Below are 15,484 nucleotides of genomic sequence, written 5' to 3' on the forward strand. Positions count from 1 at the left end.
TTCGGCCAACACATTCATATTAGAGTTGCCAACAGGTGGGACCACCTCAACAAGAAGGGCACCCTGTTTTGCCAGTTTAGTAACAGCAGAGACCTGCTACAATTGCTCAGCACTGATTGCTGGATCAGAAGAGGAATTTCCAGACTCAGTTACAAGCAGGGCTGGTGCAGGGCTGTGGATTCCCCCAGACAGTCTGGAGACAGCTAGCCAGGGAGGTGGGCAGCAGAACTCCAAATCAGGCAACAGCACGGGTGGAAGGAGCAGTGACCTACAAGGAGACTCATAATTCATAGACCAAACCTCTTCCAGCAGAGGGCAGTGCCTCAGATATCAGGTGGGACTCAGGCCAGCTGGAGCCAGAGCCGGGGACTTCGCGGGACAGATGACACCAACCCTAGGCTGAGGAGAAATTGAGCTAAACTCTCCTTTGGATACTGTAAGTGACATTGGGGAGTACTCAGGGAGAGACACAGTGGGACTTCACACTACTGTAATTTGCTTGTTGTCTAATGTCTAACAATTTGGGTTTGGTAATAAATCCCTATGTATACAGTTCAGCCATTAGGGCTTACAAATAAGGGGATTTGGGGTCAATTTAACTCGACTGGCCAGACTCAGGTTTCTGGGTGCATGCCTGAATCAAAAAGGGAGTGACATGCCTAAAATATAACCTAGGCTTCTGGGACCCTGGGGCTCTGGATCTGACACAAAGTTTACAAATAGAAAGTTAGCAGAGGGAAAGATATGTAAGAAGTACCAATTTTATCTAAAAATAGAAACTTAGTGTGTTTAACCCGAGTCCTTTGCTTCTGAATTTCAAAGACTATGAAGGATGGCCGTTAAAACAAACTTTAACTTGGAAGAGCCAGCCATGCAAATTGCTGTGCCTGCAGATAATGAAAAGATTAAAAGAAGTTAGTCGGCTGGCCTAAACAACTTCCAGTCAAGGCTTCCCTGCTGCGTAAAGGTTGGAATAAAAAATGGGGCAAAGCTGAGTTACAGTACCGTAAAGTCTACTTCTAATCCTGTTGTTTTTCGACCCTGGTGATAAGAAAGAAAGGAATGACTTTGGCATTTGCTGATGGAGACAAAGCAGATTTGCCAGATGATAAAAGTACCGTGTGTGTGTTTAATTATTTGTCAGGCACGGCTAAATAAAACACACCACAGAGGAAATCAGAACCATTAGCGAAGTCGAAGGCTAGTTTGCACGCGTTTCTTCGAAAAATGTCAAGTGGAAGGAATACCAGCAAAGAGAATCAACTTTCTTGGCTGTCTTATTTTCCCTTCCGCTTCTAGTCCGGAGATGTTTGGCGTTCTCCGGGTCGTTAGATCCGCCAAGCGTGGATTGAGTCCTCAGGCCGGGCTGCAGGCAGCTGAGACGCGGAGAGGCTTCCGCGAGGTCGGGGTGGGACTGTCCGCAGCATCAGCAGCAGGAACAGCAGCTGCGGGCAGCCGGGCGGAAAAAGGGAGGACGCCGGAGGTTCTGGGAGAGGCCCTTTGCCAAGGCCGTAGCCCGGACCCGAAACCGTGCCCTGGCCGTCTCGCCCAGCAGGGCGCGGCCCCAGCGCCAGCCGGCTCGCCCCGGAGAGGTGGGACTTTCCCCACCGGAAGTGATCCCGTCCCGTCTCGGGGAACTGGGGCACCTCAACCAGTGTGTCAGGGAAACCCTTCCGGGTGTGTGAGGTGGGGGGGTTGGGGGGTGAGAAATAAAAGAGGTGGGTTCGCCTGGAGTCCCAACGGTCGCCGCCGCCGGACAGCCCCCGCCCCTTTTCCCTCTGCGAGCCGCAGCGCAGGGGCGGCGGTGAGACCAAGGAGCCGGCCGATGGCCATGGCCTTGGCGTGACAGAGCCTCCCGGGAGGCCGGGCGAGTGTGGACAGCAGGGTAAGCGGCGGCGGTGTTGGCGGCGGTGGTGTTGGCGGCGGTTGCCGGGTCCGGGTGGGAGCCGGGGGCGGGTGAGGGGAAGCGGCCGGCCGGGCCGCCCGGCTGGGGCGGGCGGGGGTCCGGCGGGTAACGGTCGCCCTCTCCCCGCCCCATCACAGGCCGGACGACGCCCGCGGGAGCCGCGGCCCAGAGACCCGTCCGGGCAGCAGAGACTGGAACGGAGCACACAGGCCCGGGCCGGCTCGGCGGCGAGAGCAGGAAGCGGGGTCCCTGGGCCCCTTTGTGTGAAGGGCGGGGGAGGGGTACGGGGCAGCCCCCGGCCGCAGGCTCCTTCGACGCCCGCCTTCCAGCGGGAGCCCCCGTCGGTCCTGCGGCGCCCACCCCTTCCCTCCGAGGGGCGCGCCTCGCCTCCCCCCCACTCCGGGCTGCTCCGGGCTCGCCCTCTCCCCACGCCCCTTGCCTGGGCTTCAGTTCCTATAGGAAGGGCATTACCATCCCATCCCCACCCACCCCGACACTTCGCTCTTTCCCCTCCCCCTCCTTTAACTTCCTCTTCTTCCCTCGTTGGGCCCTCGGCTTCTCTGCACTCTCCTCCCGGGTTCGCAGATTTCCGCCCACCTTCCGCCTCCCAGAGCCGCGCCGCAGCGAGCGGGGTGTAATTTTTCCCTCCCTCTGGTAGGAGTTGGGGAAGGTGGGACTCATGAGGGAATACAAGGTAGTGGTGTTAGGGAGCGGAGGGGTTGGCAAATCTGCCCTGACTGTGCAGTTTGTCACTGGGACTTTCATTGAGAAATATGACCCCACCATTGAAGATTTCTACCGCAAAGAGATCGAAGTGGACTCTTCCCCCTCCGTGCTGGAAATTCTGGACACCGCAGGAACTGAGCAGTTTGCCTCCATGAGAGATCTGTACATCAAAAACGGCCAAGGTTTCATCCTGGTTTATAGTCTGGTTAATCAACAGTCTTTTCAGGTAACCAAACCAAGTCTTGTAATTTGTTAGAAGGGGGTGTGGTAATCTACATTTACTTCTGGTTTGCTTGCACCGTGCGTAAATGACTGTGTTTTGCTTTTGAAAGTTAGACATGGCGCATTTTTGAGGTTACTCCTGGCACGGAAAAGTATCGAGTTGTTTCTGTAGAGAGGACTAAAGTCTCAACCGTCAACAAATGTTTTAAAGTTATTTTTAAGTGAAAGAGAAGTGAAAAAGAAATGTCAGCTTGTGTATATTTAGCCTGGACTATATAGCCTTCTGAAGTTGCTTGTTCAAGTCAACAAGTCTTGGTTAATGTACTCAAAACAACATTTAAAAGATAATCTTGGGCAAATAGAGCACTTCAGAAGGAAAATTATTTGGAGCCGATTATCTGTTGCACAGATAACTCCTCCGCGTCTGTTTCCCCCCTCCCCCTCTCTGTTCTCAGCCAAGTCTCTCAGCCAGATTTATAAATCTTAGGGCTGCAAGATGAAGAACTCAAGACCTGCCTTCTAGGCATTTTACTTACTTGGGGCGTGTGAAGGGAAGTTACTAATTGAAAAGACTAGTACCTAGAATTAATGAACAAAAATCTAGAATGACTCTCCTTTTTTGCAGTTCATCCAAATCGTTTCTGATAACATTGACAATATTTATAGAAAATATCTGGAACTGGGAACACTGAACAAGTGCAGATTTCTAACTCCCGGCCGGTGGCCGAACTGGAGGTGGTCCAATTTCTTCGGAATATCTGTCGTGTCCTTCACTGGAAGACAGACTGGAGGTTTAACATTATTTTAAGAGATGCAATAAATGTTGCTATTTATTCCTTGAAAATAAATAACCTCATATTGACCCGTTATATTGACCTCCATTGCCTTAGGAAATGGATATTTTTTCTGCATTTAAAGGTATGCACTAATGTTGCTTACATAAGAGACATTAAGTGCTTTAGCCAAGCCAATGTGCTAATTCCACTTTTCTTAGTATTTTAACTTAAAGTACTATAGTGAGCTTTTCCAGTAACCAGATATAGCAACTTCAGGGTTTTTTTTCTTTTAAAGATAATAAGTTGTGGGTAAATGCAACAGAGTTACTGTGACCAAACTAAAGTTCATTTTATGTAGGCTTAAATTCCAAAGCATTACTATTATAAAAGCATTTTTCACCAGAAAGTACCAATGTGCTAAAGGTGCTATTTGACAGGCGTTTTCTTTCTAAAGGATCCTTGGGACATTTGTTATTCTATTAGCTGACTCTCTTGAGGCTGGCAGTCTTTTGAAGGGTCTTTCATAAGATATCCATTATAGCTACTTCTTTTATACACATAAATAGAGAGTGAAAAACTGCCATTATTTCAATGGAGACTTAAACTCTTTTAAGCCCAAATGCCATAAATTTGGATTCTCAGCTGAACTTGTGTTTCCATAAGGACACAGGGAAAAGAAGCTTAACCTAGAAGACTGAATTGATATGTGATCAAACAAAATTGTTACAAATGTCAAATAACCGTATGTTTTTGTAAATTTTCAATCCCTTGTTTTTCCTTCATCCTGCAAGTGAATACTGTGCCCTGTAACTATTCAAATTAAACACGTGTTATATTTAAGTCAAATCTTTTAAGTTACAAAAAAATCCAAAAAACTAATGTTAGTATTAAATCTATAACATGTCTTAAATCAGTACTACCCGCCCCCCCCAAAGTTCACCCTCCTAGAGAATTGTTGAGGCTCTTACCTTTTGTAATTAATTGTAATTACTTACAAAAAGTAATACACATGGGAGAAAATTCAAGTTGTAAACCCGAACATAGGCAAAGGAAAGTTTGACTTCTTCCCGCCTAGACTCCCCCCTGCATTGTCCCTCCCAGGAGCTGCTCACTAGTGTACAGTAATTTCTAACATTGAAGTGTATTTTGAGCATAAAGGCATACCGTTACATTTAAAATGAAACACTGAAGTGTGTGAATCTGTTTTTAACTTTGGTCTTCTAGACACAAAGCAGTGTTTTTGTTCCCACCTAAAACACTTTCTCTCAAGCGCTCTTGCTAAATGGCTAGGAATGCATAGATGCTGCCATCCTGTGCTAGGATAACAGGTGTTATCAGGAGTGATGACAAGCCGGCAGGTTTAAGGACATGGCCAGACACCCTTTTGTACAAATGGATTCATCATATTTGGGAATTTGCTTTTTAAATCTGCTTTTTAAATCGACTGAGGGAAAGAAGTGATTAAATGAGTCCTAAAGTTAGTGTGCAACCTACATTTTATATTCTTGACAGAAATCCAGCAGGTAGGGTCTGTGGAAGTTATCTAGTTCCTACTTCAATGGAGAAAATGACATTTTCTCTATTTGGGTGTGTGGTTTTATTTTGGATTCAGCTTTCTCTACTTACTGAAGGATGACTTCTTGCAATATTGCAATATTTCTTTTATGGTTATGCAAATAGCATAATTTTTTTCCTTTCTCTTTGTGACTGTTTACATAGGATATCAAGCCAATGAGAGATCAGATTGTCAGAGTGAAGAGATATGAAAAAGTCCCACTGATCCTAGTAGGAAATAAAGTGGATCTGGAACCAGAAAGAGAGGTTATGTCTTCAGAAGGCAGAGCTCTGGCTCAAGAATGGGGCTGTCCTTTCATGGAGACATCGGCAAAAAGTAAATCAATGGTGGATGAACTTTTTGCCGAGATCGTCAGGCAAATGAACTATTCTTCCCTGCCCGAGAAGCAAGATCAGTGTTGTACAACTTGCGTTGTCCAGTAAAAAAAAGATAACCTCAGTCATGGCCATACCGAGCAGGTTAGTTGTTGATGGAACCTTATGTTTTTGGTCAAGTGGAACAAAAAGCTGGGTAATACTAATAATACACATTGTGCTACCTTAAATTTCTTTATTTTTAAAATAATATTTCCCTTAGCACAAAATAGTCAACGTTCAATGTAGAAAATCGAAAAAAATACAGATTAGTAAAATGAAGGTAAGAAATTGCCTGTATTCCCATCACCAAGATTTGTTTTTTAAAGTGACTTACTGTTCTTCTCCCTCTGGTAACATTCCTTTGGGGTGGGGTAAGTTAAAGGATAATACACCTTTTCCCTGTTTTGGTGATGTAGCATCCAAAATGCATGGGAGAGCATCCAGTAATAATTTGAGAAGATGATTAGTTTTGTGTTTTCTATGCTTTTCTTTTCTGGGCTGGAGAGCTGCTGTAATTGAAATCATCAATTTACTAATCACCCAAGTGCTAGATTTACAGGATGATTATTTAATCAAGTTCATCTGTACCTTGCACTGGAGGGACTTAAGTGACCTCTGATAATAATAAATTATAGTGCCACAATGTACCTTGACTTCATTATGAATATATGGTCCAGATGAAAATCTGGTGAAATCATCTGTGATGTGTTCAGAACGGACAGTCCCAAGCCTAGGAAAGTAATGTATTCAGTTTAATAAATAATGGAGTTAATAAGAACAATAGTAAAATCTTCAAACCTTTCATTGGGCTAAATAACTTAATAAAGGTTTTTTTAATGAATGTGTTTTTGGAAAAGTAAGGTTATATAAAACTTACTGAGCATTTAAAATGAGATTATTTTATTCATGTCATGATCTTTTAATCTAGGTTGTAATTGGGCAGATAGTCTCACTTAGACAATAATACTTAGATTATAAGATAAGACAACAAATATCCTGGATGACTGAGAAACCACAGAAAATGCCAGACTAGCCTGACAATATCAGGAATGGAATTGATTGTTTTGAGCCAAGACTGACCTCAAGTCTAAGAGGCAGTGTTGCAAATGGCAACAGTCATTTCAGATCGCAGAGATGATTCCTAATCAAAGGTCTGGCTTTATATGTGCTCCCTGGAGGAAAGACTAACAGTCCCTAATTTATCTTTTCAGACAAGATCTTCTGTCAGCTGGTGTCATCTTTGAAAATGAAGGATGACAACAGTGCTTTATTCAAAATGCTTTCACTCATCAGTTTTTGAGCATACCAGAATGAGATGAAAACACATTTATTGTCTTATACCTAGCTCCATCTGTTATCATATAGTGTCACTGTGCAGACTGTAGCCCAGCATATGTTTTGTTGATAGCATCACACTTACAATATCGTTTTTTGAGGCAGGAACAGGCCTATGTAGGTGATTGAGTCCAGGGTTCTTGATACCACAATGTCTCTTCTTAAATTGTAAGCCAGCTTCAAGTTTGAGCAAGTTCTGTGTGGTGTCGCGTCTTTACCATTATGCTCTACTTCTTTATCTGACACTTTTAACCAGGCAAATGGCATAAGTGTATGCATTTTAGTTTTATCATCTTTATAAAAAATTAACCAGCTCCTGCAAAATGTTCCAAGTTTTTTTCTGTCATTAATGTAGACAGCTATAGGAAGGAAACTGAATAAAATTGGTCTCACATGTAGAGGGCCACTGTCTTAGTCAAACTGGCAAATAAGTAATGTCTAAAGTTATTTTTAAAGATTTCTTATTCTGCGTTATTTCTGAGTTTATTTCATTTTGCAGCTTTTGTGATCTAAGTTAACTTTTAATCTGTTTGGTTATCTACAAGAATGATTAAGTAGACTTTTTAATATCTCAAGGAAACTATGTTTATATTTTTTGTTAACTCAGAAAATATTAATAACAATAATTGCTCACTTTTATAATAATGGGTTAAGTTGCCTGTGTAGTTTTTGTTTGGTTTTTATAAGCAGAATACACAGTTGAAGCTGTGAGTCTTGAAATAAAATATCTAATCAGCTGGATTTCTGAAAATGTTATAGGGAGTCCCCTGACCAAGATCTTTTAGAACAAAGCACACTGTATGCAGTGGGTTTTTTTTCCTGTCAAATAAAATTGAACTGATGTGCACAGGTATCTGTAATTGGAGGTCCATAAAGTTTGTGGTTGTGCTTGCTTACTATTTATTTGAAAAAAATAGGTGATGGATTCTGAGTCCTGTAGCTTGACTCATAGAGCTCTGAAGTCTCTCAGTCCCAGATTTAGATTGAAGATCAAACTTTGACAAATAAAGGTGATTTTGGAAATGTTTGGCCTTAATATTTATAAGAGTACCTTGTCCAAATTAGAGATAGTAAGACTCAAGTGAGTCAGAAGAACTGTGATTGTTGTAGGTTGGTTTCTCTTAATTGAAAGGGAAACTATATTAATATTCTAAGCATTACTGCTGATAATTCCTCACATTTATTTCTTACCACCCTTCAATTTGAGTCACCAGTCTGTTGCCCAACACCTGTTTGTCTGCATGGCTCCCAGGATTGTTTCCTCACCTTTCACCCTCCCACTGGCAGTAATCTTACTGTAAGTCTGGAAGCAATGCCAGATTCCTTATGCACTGCTTTCGTGGCTGGTTTCCTTACTGACCTGAGGAGCCTGCCACCAACTGCTTTGAAGGACTTCCTTTACTGTGCAGCAGAAGTATAATAGAAACCCAGGTCAGGGTCGCAGCCCTGTCTTGGTTTTATTAACTGTATCATCGTTCCCCTGTATTGGTGTAAATAGTTGACATTTGGCTGTTGTGAGATACTGTCGTTGAGAATGATGAGTGTTTTGTTAATAATCTCATAGTACTATAAAAGAAGTAAATCACAGTGCTGTGGGGTTTCAGGGAAAGGAGAGACCACGTTCAGTTAGAGCAGGTTCTCAACATTCAGGACCCTTTGCTGTAGCGACCGTCCTGTGCATTGCAGAATGTTTAGCAGCATCCCTAGCCTCTACCTACTAGATGCCGAGAGCATTCCCCCCGCCCCTCTGTTGTGATGAACAGTAATATTTCCAGACATCGCCAGGTGTCTCCTGGGGGGCAAAATTGCCCCTGGTTAAGAACCACTGATTTAGAGGAACTGGGGAGCAGTAGCGTTTGAGTCAGGCCTTGAAGAATGGGTAGGATTTGAGTGGATGGGGGGGAGGGGCAGAGGTGATTTCCAAACAGGGAATTCCAGAAAGAAAGAAAATAATATCCTAAAAATATTCTGTTAGGGAAGTACAGTAAAGTTATTCCTTAAATGTGATCATTTGGTAAATACTCTTTTGGCAAATAGAATTTTTTAAAGATTATTTTTTCAAGGATGCCTGTATCTCAGTCCAGTATTGACAGAAATTATTATTATTATTTTTTAAAAAAACAGGAATAAAAGAAGGTGTTCTTTACTACAGCTTGAAGGTCTCCTGCAGGATTTTATCCTATTTTTCTCTGTGTATTATGGACGGGTTCTCTCAATGAGAGTAAGTGGTGCATAAGGGTACCAAACACCGGGAATCAAACTGAAAGAACAAAGATCATTATTTATGTCAGCCTCAGTTCATTATATATGTCAGCCCGAAGAAAAAGGGAGATTCTTGATTCAAGACTAGTACATCATTTCACATGGCGGCAGAATGCCCGGGATGTTAACAAAGGCTCCTGAAAGGCTGAACCATCTATGAGTGTCATTTTAGTCTAGCTGGCCTTACTATTTCTAAACACAATGGAATTGATTAGCATTTTCAGGTTTTTTTAAAAATAAATAAATATGTGGAATCAGAATTGTTTCTAATCTTTTTTCCAGCTTTTAATTAGATATGATATGCTGGGGATTTAGCAGATGTGAGGGGGAAATCATGAAAATTAAATCACATTTTGTACTTTAAAATGCTGGCATTTTCATATCCAAGTTAAATATTAATCATATCAGTAAAACACTGGGGTGGAATTCTATTGTTGAAGTTATACTTTAGATAGATACTTCCTTTTTTCCCCCCTGCCCTATCTTGCTTATCACTTTGGAGAAAATAGCTTACTTTAAATGCTCGTTTGTCATCCAGTTCACATAGTGAGCCAGAATGGAGCCTGTGACACAGTGGCCCTGAGTGAAGGAGAAAGCATTCCTTGGGGTAGTGTGTACCATATAGATCTGCAATGGACCTGGGGGAAAAGGGAAGAATAGAGTTGCCTTGTCCTTTCTGCCCACTAATTCTCCCAGACCTTCACTGACCCCCACAAGGTTCATGGTTTGGGACTGTTCAGGGTGGATAGGTGTCTAGTTAGACCTGCTCTGGGTGTGGAGGTGTCTGTGATTAGAATGACTCTTTGTATATCTCTTCCCACTTTAACTGCTTCCTTTTAACCTCAAGATTAGGCTTTTATTGCAGAATAAAATGCATTTGAGCCATTCACTTTTACTCTGTTACCTCTCTAGCTTAGAATGAGCCATCAGTAGAATTAACAAAAATTGCATCATGGAGTTGGAGAATTGCCACTGAGGAAGTATTCTAGCCATACTTCAGGAAAGATTCTCCTCGTGGGAGTACTTCTCAGTGGAATTCTAAAATCCAGAAGATAATATCACCAAGAAAAACTTAAATCCTGTCAGCTGTTGGAAAAACTTATCCTACTAAAAACATACTCCCAAATTCCTTTGATTAGCCACAGTCTTAGGAGTATGGGGTTCAGAAAAAGCAATTTAGAGTTGAGGGAAGCAGTGCCCTACCTGGGTTAATTCAAAGCTAGCAGCTAGGATCAGATTATTGGACTCACACTGCCGCTTATATCAGTGGGCATGACCATACTGTTTGAGGTCTCAGAATTGAATTCATCATATGAATTTAAACTTAGAGATTTTAGGTCTAGGACATAAGAAAAATAGCTTTTCCTTTTTACCCTGGGTTTACTGTAAAATTTTAGTGTGCATGTTCTCCTTAAAGCACGGTTCACCTTCCATTTGAGGATTCTATGCCATAGGTTCAGCTTCTGCTCTCTATGTTTAATGGGTGACAGATGAGCACTTTTAATGATCCTAGTTCTCTCACTCCACCCCCTAATAAGCTTCATGAGTGTTATTCAAATTACAGTGGAGAAACAAGCAAGATATTTGACAAAAAACATAAACTCTATCAACAGAATTCTAGCTTAGTGCTTTGCTAATATAATTAATATTTAACTTGGATATGAAAATGCCAAGTCAAAAATGTGAAACGAAATTTATTTTTTAAAAAGTTCCTTTGGTTAAGTCCCCAGAATATCATATGTATAAAACTGGAAAAAGTTAAAATTGATTATGGTTGCACATTTATATTTGCTAAAAAGAATGCTAGTAAATACCATTGTATTTAGAAATGCTAAATCCAGCTAAGCTAGAAAGGCATTCATAAACTGCTAAGCCTTTTAGGAGCCTTTGTTAATATCCCAGGCATTCTGCTGCCACGTGAAATGATGTGCTAGTCTTGAATCAAGAGTCTCCCTTTTTCTTCACGCTGACATAAATAATGATCTTTGTTCTTTCAGTTCTGCGTTTGGTACTCTCGTGTACCAATTTACCCCACTTGGGAGACCCTATTTCATAATTTCCTGAGCAAAAGGTTTGGACTGTTGTTTGGGATTTTTTTTTTATTCTTTCCTAACAAAATCTAATTAGAAAAAAGTGGAAAAGTGAAACCAGTTAAGCAAGAATTTGAGCAGAAGCTTCCAGAGTTCAGATTTGTTGGGTGTCTTGCTGGAAACTTGAGAGAAAGGCCAAGGATCACTTGTGTTCTGTCTCACAAGTAGCATGTTATACTTTTGCAGTGTATCTGGATGTGATATCCTGGGAGTTAAAAAGTATCACTTTGACCAGCTGCCTTTAAAACTTCTGGAATGTTTTTTTAAATGAATAGGAGTTGTTAGTACACTGAAAATTTTGCTTTCACAGTGTGGAGCAGTAACATTTACATTTTGCATTCAGTGAACTTCTAATCTGAGAGAGACTGTACTTTTGGCTTAATGCAAGCTTTTGCCTCAGAATTTATTACTGCAGAGAATTAAAATTTATTACTCTCTTGAAAAGTAGTTGGTATTAATACTTTGTTTAATGGCATGCGTCATATTAATACTGTTGAATCTGACCCGGGATTTATGTATGTCTCTTGATTTCACTGGAGTTATTGTCATCCTGTGGAAGGTGGATAGACCAAGTATTAACCAGGTTTTTAGAGGGTGGGAAATAATGCATTTTTATCACGTTTTATTTCATATAGATTATGGTTAATAAGCTGGTATGTATTCTTAATGTTTATTTTGGCTAGAAATAATTACTACTTCCTCAATTTGATTTCAGAGAATTCCTGAACTATTAAATCATCCAAGTCTTCCCTATTTAAGAGACATATTCATATTTGGAAATCCTAAACTCTTTATAATTGTTTATTTTGAAAAATGTGGGTTAAAATTTATAGTCAACTTACTATTCATGTTAATTGATGAAAGTCTGATATGAAAAAGAGTCCTCACAATGAACTGAATATATAATGAAATACTGTTGTGTTCAAATAGGTATAAAAATTGAAATGAGGCTAAAAAATAAAAATATAAAGGTCTTTAATTTGGATATCAAAGGCATAATCCTGGTCTTCTAGAAATTTATAACATAGTTGAGAAATGAAAAAGTTACCTGACATTTGACATGTAAGGTGCTTTCACATAGTACCTTATGTGATGTTTACCACAACCCTGTCAGGAAAGAATTTTTATCCTTATTTTAATGATGAGGAAACTGGACTTGCCCAAGCTTAAATAACCAGTGTCCTAATTAACAACTTGCATTAATGCAAAGAAAGTCTTAATTTTAATTGGAAGAAAAATTTTTCTTTAATAATTTCTAAAGAGACAAACTTTTGTTCTGTTTTTCCTAATGTGTTTAGGTGGCAGAATTTCAATAATAATGAGAGACGTTCTTTAAAACTAATCATTTTTATGATATAGCTGCTAATAAAGAGTTCTCTCAGGCTCTTTGAACACTAATAGATGTGTAGCTGTCAAATGAAATTAAAATTTTGCATGTATAAACATTGGTAGAGCCCTAAGATGATCTTAAGTTGGTTTCACTTGGCATTGTTTCATAGTTGCTATTCCACTCTTTGTTTCTGACTTTATTTAACAATTTTAATCTTTTACACTAAAAAATGTAATTCCATTCCCCTAGAAGCACTTTGGTGATCCAGTATATTTAAAAGACATTGTGTCTGAATGATAGATTTTTTTCCCCCTGGTATTAATTAGGAGGGCGGAAGTCTACCAATTCTAAGAACAGAGACTGAGAAATCTCAATCATAGGAGAAGCTTTTATGGTTGGGAGGATGTACTGAAGAGGGCAGACCAGAGTGGGAAATTTGAACTACTGCTGTCACCTAGCATCTAACCCAAGTCGGGGTACCTAGTAGATGCTTGATAGCTAGGCTTTGATTGAATTACATTTTCTTATTTTAAAATCTCAAAAAAAAACCTAACTTTTGAAGTTTTGCATATTGTCAAGTTAGTTCATAATCAGTATACATTTAATTCTAATACTATTTCCCATTAAAAACATGAAGAGATCAAATTCAAAGTAGAAGTGACATTTGCCACTTTTACACTGTAAGATCTTTTAAACACGTAATAACATTTTTAATATTGTATACTTTATAAAATATAATATTTTTTAAAATAAAAGGTACAGTGTATTACATCCAATGCATCATTATAGTGTTGCTAAAATTTAATGATTCTTTTGGACCACAGAAAATTATTTTTGCTTAAATTTATGGGGAACACAGTGAAATTCCACTTTACGATTCTGGTACCACTTGCATGTGTATAGAGGTCTGTTGTCAGTGTTTTCATTTTAAACTGTAATCTATATTTCTACATTTTAATGACATTTTAATCTTAATTGCAGATAAAACTCAGAGGAAATTTGCACAGATGCTGCTTTGGAGAACTTTACAACCTGGGTTGCAGAACTGAGCCTTGGTAAACCTGTCTCTATTACAGCATGTTGCCATACATCTAACTAAGTGCATAAGGTCTTTGGCCTTCAAGATCCATTGACCTTAAACAGGAATGCTTAGCACGTTTACCATATGTTTAAAATCTGTTCTTTATCAATCAGTTCTTTTGTAGCTTTCTAAGTTCTTTTTGATGGCTAATATGCAAGAATTAATTTTTAATATTTTAATTGATTTCTTTAATCTGTTTCTCAACTTGTATTTATTAAATACTCAAACTCAGTATTACCTACTCAATGCCTTTTAAAAGAAAGTTATAATGGAGAAAAAATTGAGCCTTAAACAAATGGTTACTTCTGTATATTACCTCGCACCAGTGCTTCATTTTATTTGTAAAATCTTTCTCCTTTAAATGGTTGGTTAATACTTTGAGCCCTTGTTTACATGTGGCAGTGTTGTAAAAAGAAACTAAAGATCACATTTTACCTGTATGGATGGATTATCCCTTTTCTTCAACTGCTGTTTGTGATGTGTTTTTGTAATTAAAATGTTCTGAAAGTTACAATTGATATTTGAAATTGACTGTAGAGCATTTAGCTGAAGAGTTAAGCATTTGATTCCATTAGGTTTTCACATGTGTTAATCTCATTTACAGCATCAAATTGCAGCAGTAACATTTTCCTTTCTGTGAAGTTCTAAATTTAGTTATGACCTACTTAGCAATGCCTTTGAAGAGGGATATTGTATCCATGGTAAATTAATTGTATACCTAAACAGAGATAGCTCAGCTTTGCCTGTCAGGCTTGTAATTGACATCTAGTAGACTTCTGCACATGTAAAATTAAATTCAAATAAAGTCATATACAGTTTGTAGTTCTCAATATTTGTCTTTCTGAGTAATAGTTTAAAGCAATATTTGTTAAAGTTTTCTTGCACTATCACAATTGCTTTTTAGTTATTTCTCAAGAAGCATGTTTGTAGTAGAGACAAAAATCTGTGTAACAGGAGGGAGGATAGCGCCAAGTCTCTGGGCGTTTTGTTTTTGTTTTTGTTTTTTCACAGATGTGCTTCTAATAGCCATTGCCTTCCATGTTGTTTACCTAATCAGCACATTTTGTCTGAATACTTGAACATTTTAACAGTAACACAGGTATAGAAGCAGAAATAAAACTTATAAAGAGTAATCTTGTGGTTCAGTTTTAACATCATGACGAGCGCTTTTTCTAGCAATGATTTAAAAATTTTGTAAGTTTGACAGTATTTTGTTGTTGGGTTTTTTTTTTTTGGTTTTAGTTGTGTGCTTTTAATTTGCAGAAGTTAATAACAGCAGCTCACCTACTGCACCAAAGTTCTCGATTTTAGGAGCCCAGCTTTAGTCATTTGAACATGCTTCTAAATAAAAGAAAACAAAAAAAACCAAAACTATACTTTTGATCTATAATAATAGCTCAATAACTTTGTCAAGGAAAGCTCTAATATATGCAGTGATGGTTTTTGGAAGGGTGTGGCAATTTTAAATTTATATTGTGTGTGATGTTCAAATAAAATGTTATCTACATTCATGTGATTTATTGGTCATCATGACCATTCATTATTGCATAGAAATTAATTAAACTTTGATTTCCTTTTTTAAAATCGTGTTGCATTTGATTCCTGATCAAATTCCCTCAAAGTGAACTCTTGATTTTAGATTTTGAATTTTATGGTGAGATTGTAAGGGTGGAGGCAATTGAAACTTTGTTTCTTATTTATAAACTGCTTGAAATGAATACCTAATTTAAGTTTGCACTTTAACACCAAACTTAAAACCAAACACTCAGTTCAAAGTAGGTTAGGTGAGGGCTTTCCTGGTGGCACAGTGGTTGAGAGTCCGCC

The 15,484-nt window shown here is 39.3% G+C and overlaps 1 protein-coding gene across 3 annotated transcripts; it reads left to right on the top strand.

The window, feature by feature from the left end:
* Positions 1 to 348: 348 nt before the first annotated feature.
* On the top strand, positions 349 to 15,244 carry RAP2C (RAP2C, member of RAS oncogene family). Of its 3 annotated transcripts, none has more exons than XM_081221892.1 (4): positions 349 to 436; positions 2,044 to 2,858; positions 5,350 to 5,664; positions 13,561 to 15,244. In XM_081221892.1, the coding sequence occupies exons 2-3, from the start codon at positions 2,586 to 2,588 to the stop codon at positions 5,626 to 5,628; spliced, it is 552 nt and encodes a 183-aa protein (XP_081078018.1). In that variant the 5' UTR covers positions 349 to 436; positions 2,044 to 2,585; the 3' UTR covers positions 5,629 to 5,664; positions 13,561 to 15,244. The 3 variants fall into 3 exon arrangements, with proteins under 3 accessions (XP_081078018.1, XP_081078019.1, XP_081078017.1); XM_081221891.1 differs by lacking the exon at positions 349 to 436 and adding an exon at positions 1,717 to 1,885; XM_081221893.1 differs by lacking the exons at positions 349 to 436; positions 13,561 to 15,244 and adding an exon at positions 1,714 to 1,885.
* The last annotated feature ends 240 nt before the right edge of the window (positions 15,245 to 15,484 follow it).

This window comes from Mesoplodon bidens (assembly GCF_964165515.1).
Source record: "Mesoplodon bidens genome assembly, chromosome: X".
NCBI lineage: Eukaryota > Metazoa > Chordata > Mammalia > Artiodactyla > Ziphiidae > Mesoplodon > Mesoplodon bidens.

Bases quoted from the DNA above. Each gene is read 5' to 3' on its own strand.
- RAP2C (XM_081221892.1), top strand. From the start codon at position 2,586: ATGAGGGAATACAAGGTAGTGGTGTTAGGGAGCGGAGGGGTTGGCAAA. The intron at 2,859-5,349 runs GTAACCAAACCA...CTGTTTACATAG, and splicing joins TTAATCAACAGTCTTTTCAG to GATATCAAGCCAATGAGAGA.